The sequence below is a fragment of the Hipposideros armiger genome, unplaced genomic scaffold, assembly GCF_001890085.2.
Source record: "Hipposideros armiger isolate ML-2016 unplaced genomic scaffold, ASM189008v1 scaffold_619, whole genome shotgun sequence".
NCBI classification, from domain to species: Eukaryota; Metazoa; Chordata; class Mammalia; order Chiroptera; family Hipposideridae; genus Hipposideros; species Hipposideros armiger.
This window is the reverse complement of record NW_017731969.1, coordinates 324320-337764: the sequence shown is the minus strand read 5'-3', so window position 1 is coordinate 337764 and position 13445 is coordinate 324320. Positions and strand designations below refer to the sequence as shown.

The 13445-nt window shown below is 54.3% G+C and overlaps 1 protein-coding gene across 5 annotated transcripts; it reads right to left on the bottom strand.

The window, feature by feature from the left end:
- Positions 1-884: 884 nt before the first annotated feature.
- Positions 885-12042, bottom strand: MEIS3 (Meis homeobox 3). Of its 5 annotated transcripts, none has more exons than XM_019625189.1 (13): positions 11629-12042; positions 9740-9921; positions 9371-9530; positions 9226-9276; positions 8167-8217; positions 7839-7988; positions 5282-5393; positions 4940-5088; positions 3905-3981; positions 3617-3675; positions 3428-3511; positions 3000-3069; positions 885-1337 (listed from the first exon to the last, which is right to left on the bottom strand). In XM_019625189.1, the coding sequence occupies exons 1-12, from the start codon at positions 11638-11640 to the stop codon at positions 3020-3022; spliced, it is 1137 nt and encodes a 378-aa protein (XP_019480734.1). In that variant the 5' UTR covers positions 11641-12042; the 3' UTR covers positions 885-1337; positions 3000-3019. The 5 variants fall into 5 exon arrangements, with proteins under 5 accessions (XP_019480734.1, XP_019480736.1, XP_019480737.1 ...); XM_019625191.1 differs by having other exon boundaries at positions 7839-7937; XM_019625192.1 differs by lacking the exon at positions 9226-9276.
- Between the last annotated feature and the right edge of the window lie 1403 nt (positions 12043-13445).

Below are 13445 nucleotides of genomic sequence, written 5' to 3'. Positions count from 1 at the left end.
GCATTTTCCTTGCAATACCTCGCTTAGTCAGCACAGCAGACCTATGAGGTAGGCATTGCTGCTGTCCCCACTTTCCAGATGAGGAAACTGAAGAGCGGTAAAGTCGATCACCCAGGGTTGCACAGTTATTATGTCCCAGAGGCAGGGTTTGAAACCATGTCTGTCAGCACACTCTCAATGGGTGAGGCTGCTCATGCCCTACCTGCCCACCTCCCACGGGACAAAGTAATCTGGAAGCCACAGTGTGGGAGAATGATGCAAAAGTGGCCCCAATTCTCAATCTCCCCTGTATCTTGTATCCACCTCTCTTTCAATGTGAGTTCACAGCTCCACCCACTGAAGGGTGGGGCCTACTTCCCCTTCCTTGAATCTGGACTGGACTTGAGACTTGGTGGGAGGAGGGAGGAGGCTAAGAGAATGGAGCAGAGATCGAGACAGAGCCTCAAGAGGCCTTGAGCCCTTCTGCTCTCTCTTGGAGTCCAACCAAGCCTCTATGTCTATGTGAATAAACCGGACAGCATGTTGACTGGTGGTACCACATGGTCATCACTTGTGTTGCCCCTGCCGCGAGCAAGCCAACCCCAAGAAGCAGAGCCCCTTTGCTGGCCCATTGCTGGCCACAGACACACAAGAGAGCCCTGTTGAAACCATAAGAACTGCCCAGCTGAGCCTAGTATAAGATACCAACCTTTAGAATAATGAGCTAAAAAATTGTGGGTATTTTGAGTCACAAAGTTTAGGGGCTGTTTGTTACACAGCAAAAGCTAACCGATACACACAGAGTGCCCACAGGCAGAGCGAGATAAAGAGTATCAATTATTATAATGAATGATTCATGAGCTTCAAATCAATGAGCATTCGAATCTTGGAAGAGACACAAGAACTCAGGTTGGTGGCTTTTTGTTTTTAAGACTTTATCATTAAAAAAAAAGTAGAGGACATCAGAGAAGGGAGGTAGGGGGAGAGGCAGGGGATGGGCTGGGAGGATGAAGGGAACCTCCCCAAATGTCAGATCCGGGTGACCCTCTTCCCCTGATGGCCCCAGCCCATGCCCAATTCCATCTCTGTCCTAGAGGCGGGGCCCCCAGCCACCATCTTCTGAAGACCCTGGATCTAGCTCAGGCTCTGGGCAGAGGTGAGGGCAGAAGTGGGGCACAGAGCCCGGAGGCCTTGTTTTTGTCCTTGAGAGACCCTCAAGTGGGTGCTCAGGCCCCCCATGTCCCAGTGGGGCCCCAGGGAGGTAGGCATTGAGTGGGAGGGCCATAGGAGTTGAGGTCCTGAAGCCAGAGGGCTAGGCGGGGACCGGAACCAGGTGGTCACAGTCTGAAGCCTGGGGTCTGTGGAGAGGAGAGGGGAGGAGAGGCCAATTCAGGAGGTGGGTCTGGCCTCATGTCAGCCCTTCTGTGCAGCCCCCACCAGCCCCACAGTAAGATGGACTCAGAGAAAGAGAGAAACAGAGAGAGATGGAGAATCAGAACAAAAATGGAGGAGGGAGACAGATGAAAGAAGAAACAAGAAGACAGTTAAGACAAAGAAAGAGAGAAAGATAAGAGCAGAGTGGGACAGAGGAAGAGATATGGAGAGAATCAGAGATAAAGATGTAGAAAGAGAAAGAATGAGGCATACAGAGACAGACAAAACAGAGAGACAGAAATAAAGAGAGAGGCAAAGGGGAAAAGACAAGGGTGGGAGGGGACAGAAAAGGACAGAGAGAAAAGACAGCCTGCTGGGGGTGGAGGATGAGAGGCCTCCTCCATCACTGCTGATCCCAGAGGTCCCCTGGGACCTCCATGATTGGTCAGAGCAGAGCTGAGACCCCAGCCCAGTCCTCCCTCCCTCTCCCCTCTGTGTGTGTGTGTGTATTGGGGGGGTTGTCTCATAGCTGTGAGGTTTCTAAGTGTGCCAGGCCTTTGCATATGCTGTTCCCTCCTCTCCTGCCTCAGTCTTCCCATTCTCCTGGTCTCAGTTCCAAAGTCCCCTCCTCTAGGAAGTCCTCCCTGAACCTCTCAGTCTGATTCCTTCTCTGGGCTCCTCCAATCCTGGGTTCCTGCATCCCAGCCCCTGCTCACTCTGGCTTGTCACTGCCTGAGATGGGTCTATCTCCCCCACTGGATTGTGAGCCCCATTAGGGCAGGGCTGGGTTTTCATGGTGACTGCTGTGTCCTTGCACCACCCAGCACAGGGTCAAGCACAGAGGTGCTCAGGGAATGTGTGTTGAATGAATGAATAAGTAAATTAATGGATGTTAAACTAAGGAGTTTGAACTTCATCCAGAGGGCACTAGGGAGCCACAGAAGAGTTTTAATTCAGGGAGAGTCAAGCAAGATCTGATCTGTGCTTCAGAAACTCCAGGCAACCTCTCAACCCCAGGCCTTTGCACATGCTGTTCCTTCTGCTTTACTGAGTTGGATGAACCTGCACAAGTGACCTCTTCTCTCTGTGCCTCAGTTTTCTCATCTGTAAAATGAAAATAATAGTTTCTCCCTCTTAAGGTTGTTGTGAAGACTAAATAAGATGATGCTATAAAGTCTTAAGACCTGGAAAGATAAAAGAATGTACCCTATTACTTTGCCCTCCCACTTCTACCCAGTGGACTCCTATTCATCCTTCAATGCCCAGCCCAGAAGCTACTTCCTCCATGAAGATTTCCTTAATATTTCCTCTGAGCAAGCTGTGTTTTACTGTTTCAACTGTTGTACTGGGTCGTTATTGGTTTATGGTGTTCACTTCCTCCAAGCCCAGAATCTTCTCAAGAGCAGGACCCTACCTGAGTCATGTCAGGGCATGGAGTGAGAGTTTAATATGTTTGGGGGTGTATGTATGTATGTATGTAGTGATGGATGGATAAATCATCTTCCCACCAAACCTTGGAGAACCCTCAGTTCAGGGACCCAGGCTGACCCTACTCTGGGTGGCCCACTCTTGGTGTCCAGAGGTCTTACGAAGGTTTGAGGGCTATACAGCCCCCAACCCAGCACCCCTCAACACTGGACACTCACACTTCTCCTGAATCCAGCCTCTATAGATAATGCCACTCTCCTTCTAAGTTCAAACTCATCCCCATTGATCCTGGAAGACAAAAGAGGAGGGTCAGCGGGTCTTCACCAAACACCCTCATATGCACTTAAATCCCTCCCACCCCTTTCTTCCTCAGGGGATCCCTACATCAAAACAGACTCATTGTTTAAGAGGGTGCTGATCCTTTAAGAAAAAGCAGAGACTTCCAATAAGTGGGCAAGGCCTGGGAGAAGCAAACTGTGAGGAAAAGGTGGGCACTGAGAAATCTGCATTTGCACCATCAGCTTCCATTATGCAAATGAAACACTATATTATTCATGAATTTAATACCAGAAGGTGGAGCATCTCCCTTTAGAGGAGGGGCCTGGTGTCTTGGGGATGTGGCTTAGTTAGGAGGGTAGGGCCTTACCTGGTGTCCTGACGGTCATGTGTGGCTGGGTCTCTGTGTAGCCCCCCATCGGCTGGCCTTCTGGGCTGAAGGCTGCACCCTGTCCTGCAAGGGGGGTTGAGGAGTGCAAGCTGAGCCCCAGGGTGCCTGGGTCTGGGCTTTGAGACTCCCCCAGGAACACTAGGCCCTCTCCCCACCTGCTCCCGGTACCTGTGCGGTTGGATTGATCTATCATTGGTTGCACGATGCGTCTCCGTGCGTTAATGAACCTGGGAAGGGGTCATGGAAACGAAGGAGGGTGTAAAAAGGGAGTAAGAGAGAGGCAGAGGTGCATACACAGAGAGACATCTGGGAAGAGAGGATGGATGGGGATGGGGAAGGAAAGAAGGCGCGATGGGGAGGAGAGGGTAGAGAGGCTGCATGGCCTCCTTCAGCACCGTGGACAGCGCCCGGGCTCCCCACGCAGGCCTCCCCGTCCAAGCCTCCAGGGCCCCTCACCAGTTGTTGACTTGCAGGATGGTGAGCCCTGTGTCCTGCGCCAGCTGTTTCTTCTGCTCCTCCGAGGGGTACGGGTGCTGTGGCCACCAGCAAGAGTCATCCTGCCTGCAGGGCTGCCATCTGATCCCCAAAGCCTGGCCCGCCCCAGCCCCAGTCCCCGAGGATGGCGAGCCCAGACTGGGACAGGGGCCGGAAGAGCCAACTCCTCTGAGCTTCTCGGTGCTCCCCCGGGGCCCAACAGAGGGAAGCGGAGCCAAGCTTTGAGCAATTACGCCTGCGGGAGCCCTCGCCTCTTCCAGCAATTAGAGGCTAATTGGCCAGCTCTCTTTCGGGAGAGACAGAGCTTGGGGACGGGGCTCCGCTGCTGGGAAAGGATGCAAAACCCAGCACAGCCCTCTGAGTCTCTGTCAGGGCTCCGCTCTCCCTGTCCCAATTTCTTTCTTTCTCTGTGGCTCTCTCTGTCTCTGACTCAGTCTCTCCATGTCTCTTGCACTGATTCAATCCTCCCCATGTCTCTCCATCTCTCTTTGTTTCAGCCTCACCTTGTCTCTCTTCCTATCTCTTTCTGCCCCCCCACCCCACCCCCTGTATTCATGAGGCAGTGTGGTGAAGTGGTTAAGGTGTGCCTGCCTGTGTTTGAATCTACCTCTGGTTGGCTGGGCCTCACTCTGCTCATCTGCAGAATGAAGACAATACAGCTCCACCCTCTCAGGGTATGTTTGGCAGGATGGTGGATGATTGATGGGTTGGTGGATGATTGATGGGTTGGTGAGTAGATGGGCTATAATGCACAGATGAATGGGTGGGTGGGTTGGGGGGAAGAGTGAATCAGTTAAGAGCGCTTAGCAGCAACTGGCACACAGGTAGCGCTCAGGATGTTTTTTCTGGTCTGTCTCCATCTCCTTGAAATTTTCCCTCAACATTCCCCCTGCCTCAGTCTCCCATCCCTGGGACTCTCGGAGCCTCCGCCTTTGTACAGTCGTCCTTCTCCATCTCTCTCTGTGCCCATCCTGTCCCCGAGCGCCAGGCTCTCACCGACAGGTGCTGGAATAACCAGGCTCTCATGATGTTAGTGGCCACCTTGGGGAAGATGCCCCTTTTCTTGTTCCGCCGCCGCTCCTGGTCCAGCTCCTCGTCCTCTCCCCCAGAGCTGGGAGAGGCCACGCTCGTGTCCAGTCCGTCTCCTGAGGGGGGAGAGGCAGGCTATGTTTGTGGACAGAGAGGGTGGGGGACCAGAGGGACCCAGAACCCTCACCCAAAACACCACTCCACACCCCAGCTGTCCTTGCTCCCACTGTGAAGTCCTACTTGCTGTGTAACTTCCATCCTCAGACTGATCCCCATACTTCCCTCCCCTCTACCTCCCAAAGTTCTCACCTTGGTCACTGGAATTGTCCCCACTCTGGGAGGCCAGGCCCCCACTGGATGGACCCGGAGTCCCCAAATGTACAGAACCGCCATCCTCATGGTCTCTAATCCATGTGTTATTCTGGAAAACAAGAGCCGGAAGTCAGTGCCAAGGCTTGGGGTACAATATTGCACAGTAGCGAAGACCACACGGGCTCTGGAGCTGGAACTGGTGGGAAGCCTATCTCTGCCTCTTTCTTAACTATAACCTTGAGCAAGTCATTTTACCGCTCTGTGCCTCAGTTTCCTTAACTAGATAATAGAGGACAATAATGGTCTCCACCTCACAGAGTGTGGAAAGGATTCAATGAGTTAATTTACATAAAGGCACAGAGCAATCTCTCAATAAAGATGAGTTTATACAGATCTATGGCACCTTATTTGAAATCCTTGGGGGCTGGAGGTGTTTTAGAATTCAGAACTTTTCATATTTTTAGACAGTAAGTCAGTGCACACACTGTGTATTTCATAACACCCCCAGCAGGGTCTGGGGCATAACCTCGTCATCAAGCTCATTATTCTGCAGCAAAATGGATGAATATTTAACTAAGTGGAATAAATAAAGGCTATAAATAGCCTCTCATTAGTTCAGGTCAGATTTTGCTGCCAGATGAGTTTGCACTGAACTTATGGGGGAAATAAAAACTTTCAGTTTTTAGAGACTTGGGGGCCTCAGAACTGTAGATCAGGGAGTCCGGGACTGTGATTTCTTTATCCAAACTCCGACGCACCTTGAGGAACTTGACAATGTGTTGGGTTCACCCTCTGTCCCGGCTGTGTCCCAGGAAGCCAACCCACTGGTACAGACTGCACCAAGGCTTCTTTGTCACTCGGCTTAAGGTTCAGTTCAATGTTGGGAGGCAGATTGGGTGTGGGGGTGGTGGGAACAGCCGCCTACTGTTCCTGAACCTAGGGTACCCCACCTGCCCTAGTGATTGCCCTAGACCCTCCCATCTCTTTATAAGCGGTCCCTCCCCACCTAACCCAGTGTGGGTGCAGCGTCTGCATTCTGCTGGGGCACAGCCCGAGGCACAGCAGCTCAAGGAAGTCTCCTCCAGGCTCGGTATGTCTGCATGGAATTGCTTTTTTGAGTGCATTGGGGGTGGCTTGTGTGCAAACTGCAGCGTCATTAGGTCTGAAGGCTTTTGAGTGTGCCTGTAACTGTCACCTGTAGTTTCGGTGCTGCATCCGATCAGATGCTGTGGGTGAGCCCTCACATCGGTGTGCCTGACCCTGTCCTGAGACTGTCATGTGGATTGTAGTGTGAGTGCCTACATCTATGTCCGAAATGGCACTCGTGGTCCCTGGGAGGGAGGGGGCAGTGTCGTGGTTGCTACATGGGTGGAACTGAGAGATGTAGCAGGTTTCCAGCGTGGTTGTGTCACTCTCTGAGATGACCAGGTGGCTGTAGCTGACTATCACAAAGCCACATTTTTCTAAGTTTGTGGTTGTAGGTCAAGGGGTTGGTTGTCCTATTTGTGACAGTGTGTGGTTGTCCTGATTCCTGCACAAGCGGACGGGCAGCTCTGTGACTATATCAAGTGGTTGATTGCCAAGGGAGTCGATCGGAAGCTGTGTGACTAAGGAATACGGCTATGCCTCCGAGTGAGTCATACCAACCGTCCCAGCCACAGGGCTCTTGCTGATGGGTACATATAGGGTTGTAGGCACAGGGTCCTTGGGACCCACCTACGGCTGCAGTATGCGGTGTGCCTGAGTCTATGTTGTTGGGGTGTGGTCATGTGCCTGTATCTGGGTGCGGGTATGGTGTTGTGTAATTGCTGAGTGTGTTGAAGTTGGGTGTTACCCTCATTGGGATCCGCATGGCTGAGCTATTGTGTGATTGTTGATGAAACTGTAGTCCAACTGTATCTGAGACTGGATGAATCTGGAGCCATGTGTGGCTGTTGGGTGGCATGGTGTGGGTGCATGCCTGCTATAGTCCAGCGGTTACAACGTTAGGGTAGCATGTGTGTGCGAGTGTGTAGGCACTGTGGTCAGTCTGGGTCTGAGTGTGGCTGTATCTGATTTATGTGGCGGGGTTGCCATCTGTGTGGCTGTTGTGTGGTTGGGGTATGTGTACTGCACACATACACGCTCTAGAATGACGTTGTCTCAGTCAGGCTGTGTGACCTATGCTGCTGCTATGTGACTGGGATGTATATGTTTAAGTATGTAGTGTATGCTCACACATGGCTGTGAGTGAGAATGGCTGTGACTATTTGTGTAGTTCTGTGTGAACCTGTGTGGGTGTAGCCGAGTCATGGGTGGTATCTGTGGCTGTGTGTGTGTGTGTGTGTGTGTGTGTGTGTGTGCGCACGCGCACGCGCACACAAGCACACTATCATCCAGCTGGGTCCCAGGCTATGTAACTGCTGCATAGTTAGTTGGTGCCTGCCCCGTGGCCAAGCCATGTCTGACTGTGGCTGTCTGAAGCTGTGTGGTATGTGTTTTCATGCTGTAGCCCAGCTGTGTCTGGGCATGGCTTTGCTTGCGGGGTGATGCCTGGTCCCCGTCCCAGGCCCACCTGGTCTGGGAGGCTGGGGCAGGAGGCCGGGTAGTCCTCAAGGTCCTCCCTGCAGCCGCCATCCCGATCCTCGATGACCAAGTCAATGGGCATCTTCCCCTTGAGGCAGGTGATGTAGCGGTGACAGAAGTTGTCGCACAGGTCGTGGACCTGAGGGGGCACCGGGGTACTGGGGGGGCCACCCGGGGGCCAGGGCTTGGGTGTACAGGAATGGGGGTAGCATTCTGCTCCAACTCCAGTGGGGAGAGAGCCTGAAGGGGGGTGGAGGGGCGAGACGGGGAGGGATGGGGAGCAAGAGAGGCTGTGAGGGGAACTGAGAAGCACTCACCTTCTCCAGCTCCAGCAGGTGGAACCGGAGTACCTGAATGGCTTGTATCATCTGAAAACAAAGACAGGAAGAGACAGGAGGGGAGACAGGGAGGGCGGGAGAGAGACAGAGGAAGAGAGAAGGAGGAAGAGAAGAAGGAAGAGGAGGAGGAGGAGGGGAAAGGAGAGAAGAGAAAAGACAGAGGAACAGAAAGAGTGAGACAGAATGACAAAGGCAGAGAGACAGAGCAAAAACAGAGACAAAGACGAAGCGACAGGGGCAGAGAAAAAAAGAGAACAGAGATGGAGTCCCAAAATCATGGGAAGAGAGAGCGTTTGAGAGTCAGAGACAAAGAAAGAGAAGCAAGAGGTACAAGAGACAGAAAGGAACCCATCACGAGAGGAGTGAACAAAGGGTCAGCTATAATAATAAGAATACCCCCTCTTTTGCCTGCTTGCCCTCTGCTCCATTTGCCACCCTTCACCTGCAAACTACATTTCCCAGAGTCCTTTGCCAAAGGGTTGGGCCAATAGAAAGCCCTGGCGGGAGCTGGAAAAAGAAGGAAAAGGCCAGGGTATTCCTTCTTCTCGCCCTCTCCTCGCCCTTTTCTCTCTCCCTTCCTTTCTCTGCTTTGCAGCTTAAGTCCCTGCACTCATTTTGGTGTGGGCTCTGTTCTCCTGATAGAACAGCTAATGCTTATTGAATCCCCATTCTGTGCCAGGCACTGTTCTAAGAGCTTGACTCTCGTCAACTCATTAAATCCTCACAACAGCCCTAAAAGATAGAAATTACTACTAGCTACACTTTTCAGATAAGGAAACTGAGGCACAGGGAGATGGAACAACTTGTCCTGGTTCACAGAGCTAAGATGTGGCAGAACTGGGATTTGAACTCAGGCCATCGGGTCTGCATTCTCAAACTCTAGGCTATACTGCATTGCGAATGGACCACAGTTATCATTATTTGAGAGCGTGGATCAGGTGGTCTCCTTTCTGCTCTTCCAACCAATCCCAAGGCTACGGAGGGCAGGACAGGGGACCTCCTTACAGAAGGGAGCATTGTGGGGGGCCCAGGTCTCACCAGATTGTCCAGCTCTGGGTTGGAGGAGAAGAGGGGCCTCTCAGAGCGGACCTGGGAGGAAGAGAGAGGCCGGGGAGGGCACATCTTGTCTCCCGCCTGCCCTCCTCCCTGGCCGTCCTGGTGCAGGGTGGGTGGGGATGCCCACCTGCTTGGCAAACGCTGCGATGTCCTCATTGAAGGAATCGGAGGAGCAGACGTCACCGCCCAGGGGTGTGCCCAGCCCAGCCCCAGCCCCATCACGGGGCGAGCAGGTGGCTAATTCACATTTTTCAAAGACCAGAGCCAGCAGCGGGAAGAGCGGGTGTCTAGAGGAAGCAGGAGAGGAGAGTGTTCATGAGAGGAAGGCAGGGGTCTGCGAAGCATGGAGCAACTGAGAGGGGGACAGGAGACCAGAGGGAAGAGATGGAGAGACGGAGTAAGATAGAGAAAGAGAGAACGGTCCAGAGAGACCAAGAAACAGAGAGAGGCCTGCATCCTGAGACCCCATGGAGCCCTGGGCCCTGTCCCCACTCACCCATATATCTCATCCTTCTCCCTCTTCAGGCCATCACTGTCCAAGCCTGGCGGTGGGGGCTGGGGAGGCCGGCGGGGGCCATAGGGCCCGGAGGCTCTCGGTGTCGGAGGCACTGCCTCCGAGAAGCCAGCCAGGGCTGCGGTGCCGTCCACAATGCCTGGGTAGTGGGGCAGCTCATCGTACTGGGGGGAGGCAAGAAGGGGAGAGCCCCAGGGAAGCATCAGCACCACCCTCCCTGACCCTGGGACCCACCCTTGTGTTCCCTGAGTATCTGAGCCCTACCCACTTAAGCCCCGCAATGTTCCATGGAGCTGTAGGGTGGTACTGTGGGCCCTGTCCCACGGCCGTCTCTTGCAGCCCTGAACTGTGACAAATGGCCCATCAGAGATTCCTGATGTATAAGCAGGAGGGTCCAGAGAAGAGAGACAGACCCAGGTCTCAGGTCCGAGGGTCAGGATGGGGGGGAGGGGCGCAGGGATCAGCTGGCTGGTAACTGCCAGCTCTTCACAGAAGGAAGGGAGGAAGGAGGGGAGACAGCTATAGAGAGAGATTCAGAGAAGAGACAGGGGAGTAGAGAGAGAGATGGTGAGAGATGGAAATAAAGGTAAAAAGAAAGAGACAGGAGATTAAGAGAGATGCAAAGAGACAGAGGGAAGAGTAGAAGGTGAGGCAGAGAAGATATAGGAGAAAGAGGCAAAGAGAGACAGAAGAGAGAGTGATGCTCACTCACAGACACCTCCCCGTAAAAGCAATGCATTGTTTGTACACAAATGTATGCATACAGTCTCCTGGCTTCAATTTCATTTCAGTTGTCAAATATGCACGTCTGAGCGTGTCTTAACAACTTGTCACACCCCACTCACCATGTGAGTCACTACACACACACACACACACACACACACACACACACACACACACACAGAATCAAACTCCAGGCACAGGAATGAATGAATGAGACATTTAGCACATACATGAATGAAGAATGAATGAGGCATTTAGCACATACATGAATGAAGAATGAATGAGGCATTTAGCACAGTGCCTGGCACACATTCAATGCACTCTTGTTAAATGAACGTATACCAGGCACAACCGCAGAAGCCCACTTGTGCAAACAGCCCCCAAGAGAAACCACGGGCATCCGGGCGAGATTTCTGTGTCTGGTCATCACAGAAACACACAAGCTGGGGAAAGCCCGGTGGACCTTAAATCACCCAGGTCAAACCCTTTCCTTGGAGATGAAGACAATGAGGCTTGAGGAGGCAAAGGGACTCAAAACGGAGGAGCGAAAGAGTTCCTGCCACCTTCCGCCTCTGCACTGAGGGCTGTCCTGTGTGTCTTTCCTTCTCTCCCCTTGCACTTCCTCTTCTTCTAACTTCTCCTGAGCCTAGAAGTTGTATCCGATTGCTCCCCGCTGTTCATCGCACATCCGAAGGTGTGCGGTGGAGTGCTCGCATCCTGCCATGTTCGCCCCCGCCTCCCCAGGTGCCTGCTCACCACCCGGCCGGTCTCCGCCGATCTGGCCCACCTCCAGGACACAGAGGAGAGGTGAGAGGGGCCCTGCCTGGGAGACCCACCTCTCTCGGCACCGTCCCCACCCTTAACACTCGGAGGACTTGGAACAAAAGTAGAGCAGGGAGGATTGGAGGGGGGCATGAAAGGAGATGGGGGTAGGATAAAGGGTCTGAGATGGAGGGGGAGATGCAGAGAGAGGGAGATGGAGGGACAGAGTGGGGGGAGACCGAGGGGCAGAGAGAGGGAGGCGGAGAGAGAGATGGTGGAGAGGGTACGATGGGCTGATGGGGCCAGAGCGCGGAGAGAGGGCGAGATGGAGGGATGGGGGAGGCGAAGACGGGCCGGGGCACAGGGGTGCCCGCCCTCAGACCTACCCTCCGGGCCATGGGCTGATGCCGGCGGCAGTTCCTGGGTCCCTCCAGGGCCTGGCCGGCGGGGAGGGCGCAGCCAGGGGCAGCGGCCCCGAATGGCCCGCGGTGCCGATGCCAGGGGGTGGGGCAGGAGGCTGGGTGCCCGGCCCCCCCACCCCCGCCGCCGTCAGTGGCAGGCGCGGGGCAGTGCGGAGGCTGCGAGCATGGACCCCCCAGTCCCCTCCCCCTGCGGGGGTCACAGCCGGGGGCTCATGCCAAGGGAGGGGGCGAGAAGGCCGGGAGGGTCGCCCCAGGCCCCCTCCCCGGGGTCCCCAGTCCCTCTCCGGGTCCTGGGAGGACAGAACCAGCCGGAGACAAACAGACCAAGAAACGGGGGGAGTAGAGGTAGGGGGAGAGGGGTTGGCCCAGTGGGGGGCGGCGGGGCTCCCCGCGCGGGTGCGGGGTCCCGGCGTAGGCGGCCCGGAGGGATGCTGGCGGCTCTGGCTCTCCCTCTCCCCCTCTCCCGGTCTCTCCCTCTCTCTGTGGTCACATCCGGAAGTTCCACAGCGGAGATGCTTAACCCACTGTCCGCCGGTGGCGCGGGCGGCGGGCGGGGCGGTAGCGTCCGGAGCCCCCTCCCCCCATCTCCCCCTTCCAGGGTAGGGGGCTGCAGCAGCTTCCCCGAGCTGCTTTTGTATCGGAGTCTCCCCGCTCTCGTCTTCCACGTTTCCCACCCCTCCTGCTGCCTCCCTCTTTCTTATCGCTCCCCCCACCCCGCTCCAGGTCTTCTCTGCCTCCCCCGATCTCGGCTGCCGCCACAGGTCTCTGTCCCACTGTCCCCCTTTTCTCCGCTCTCTCCACCCTTCCTGGTCTTTCTCTCCATCTCCCTGGTTCCCTCTTTTTTTCTATGTCTTCAAGTCTCCCCCCACACTCCCTCCCCCTCCGCCATTTCTTTCTCTCTGTATTTCTTCCTCTCTCTCATCTCTGCCCCACACACCCCTGCTTCTCTCCGTCTCTCTCACCGCCCCACCTCCCACAGGCCCTCCTTCAGTCGGTCTTCCCCTCATCCTCTCTCTCTGTTCTCTGTGAGACAGATCAGAGGAGAGAACCAGAGGCTGTAAGTAACCAACCCCCCATATTTTAGTTCTCTTCTTGCTCTGCACCTTCCGCCCCCTGGAAAATATCACTCTGCCGCTCTGCCCTCTAGAATGGCCTTAGCCTCCAAAACTGAGGATGAATGATGTGACTTGTTACAAAGATGTTGGAGCGAAGGTCCACAGCTTTTATCTGATTCCCGGAGGAGGCTGGGACCCAGACAGCCTTTGAAACTGGTGTTCTAATGAGGTAAAGAAGATTTGTGCAACAAAAACTTTAATCCAGCACCTTCTATATGCCAGGTGATATTCTGGGAATACAGCCAGTGAACCCAAGACAAACTCCCTAGCCTCATGGCGTTCACATTCTACTGGGGATAGGGTGGGGGAGTGAGACTAGTTAAGTAAATGAATGTGTAAGTACAAAATGGTAAGTGGTCCGAAACAAAGCAGAGAGTAAGGACAGGGAGAATGTTGTCTATAAGCTGCACAGGGAAAACCCTCAGAAGAGGTGACATCTAAGCAGAGGCCTGAAGAAGGTGAGGGAGCCATGTGGATTTCTGGGAGAAGATCATCCCAGGCTGGGGGAACAGCGAGGTGCAAATGCCCTGGGGAGGGAATGTGCCTGGTGTGTTCTAGGAACGTCAGGAGGCCAGCCAGGGCAGGAGAGGGCAAGGGGGAGAAAAGAGGCTGGGGTTCATTCCCTTGCTGGCTTTTTCTACATTAGGGTCTTTCTCTGATGCCCTC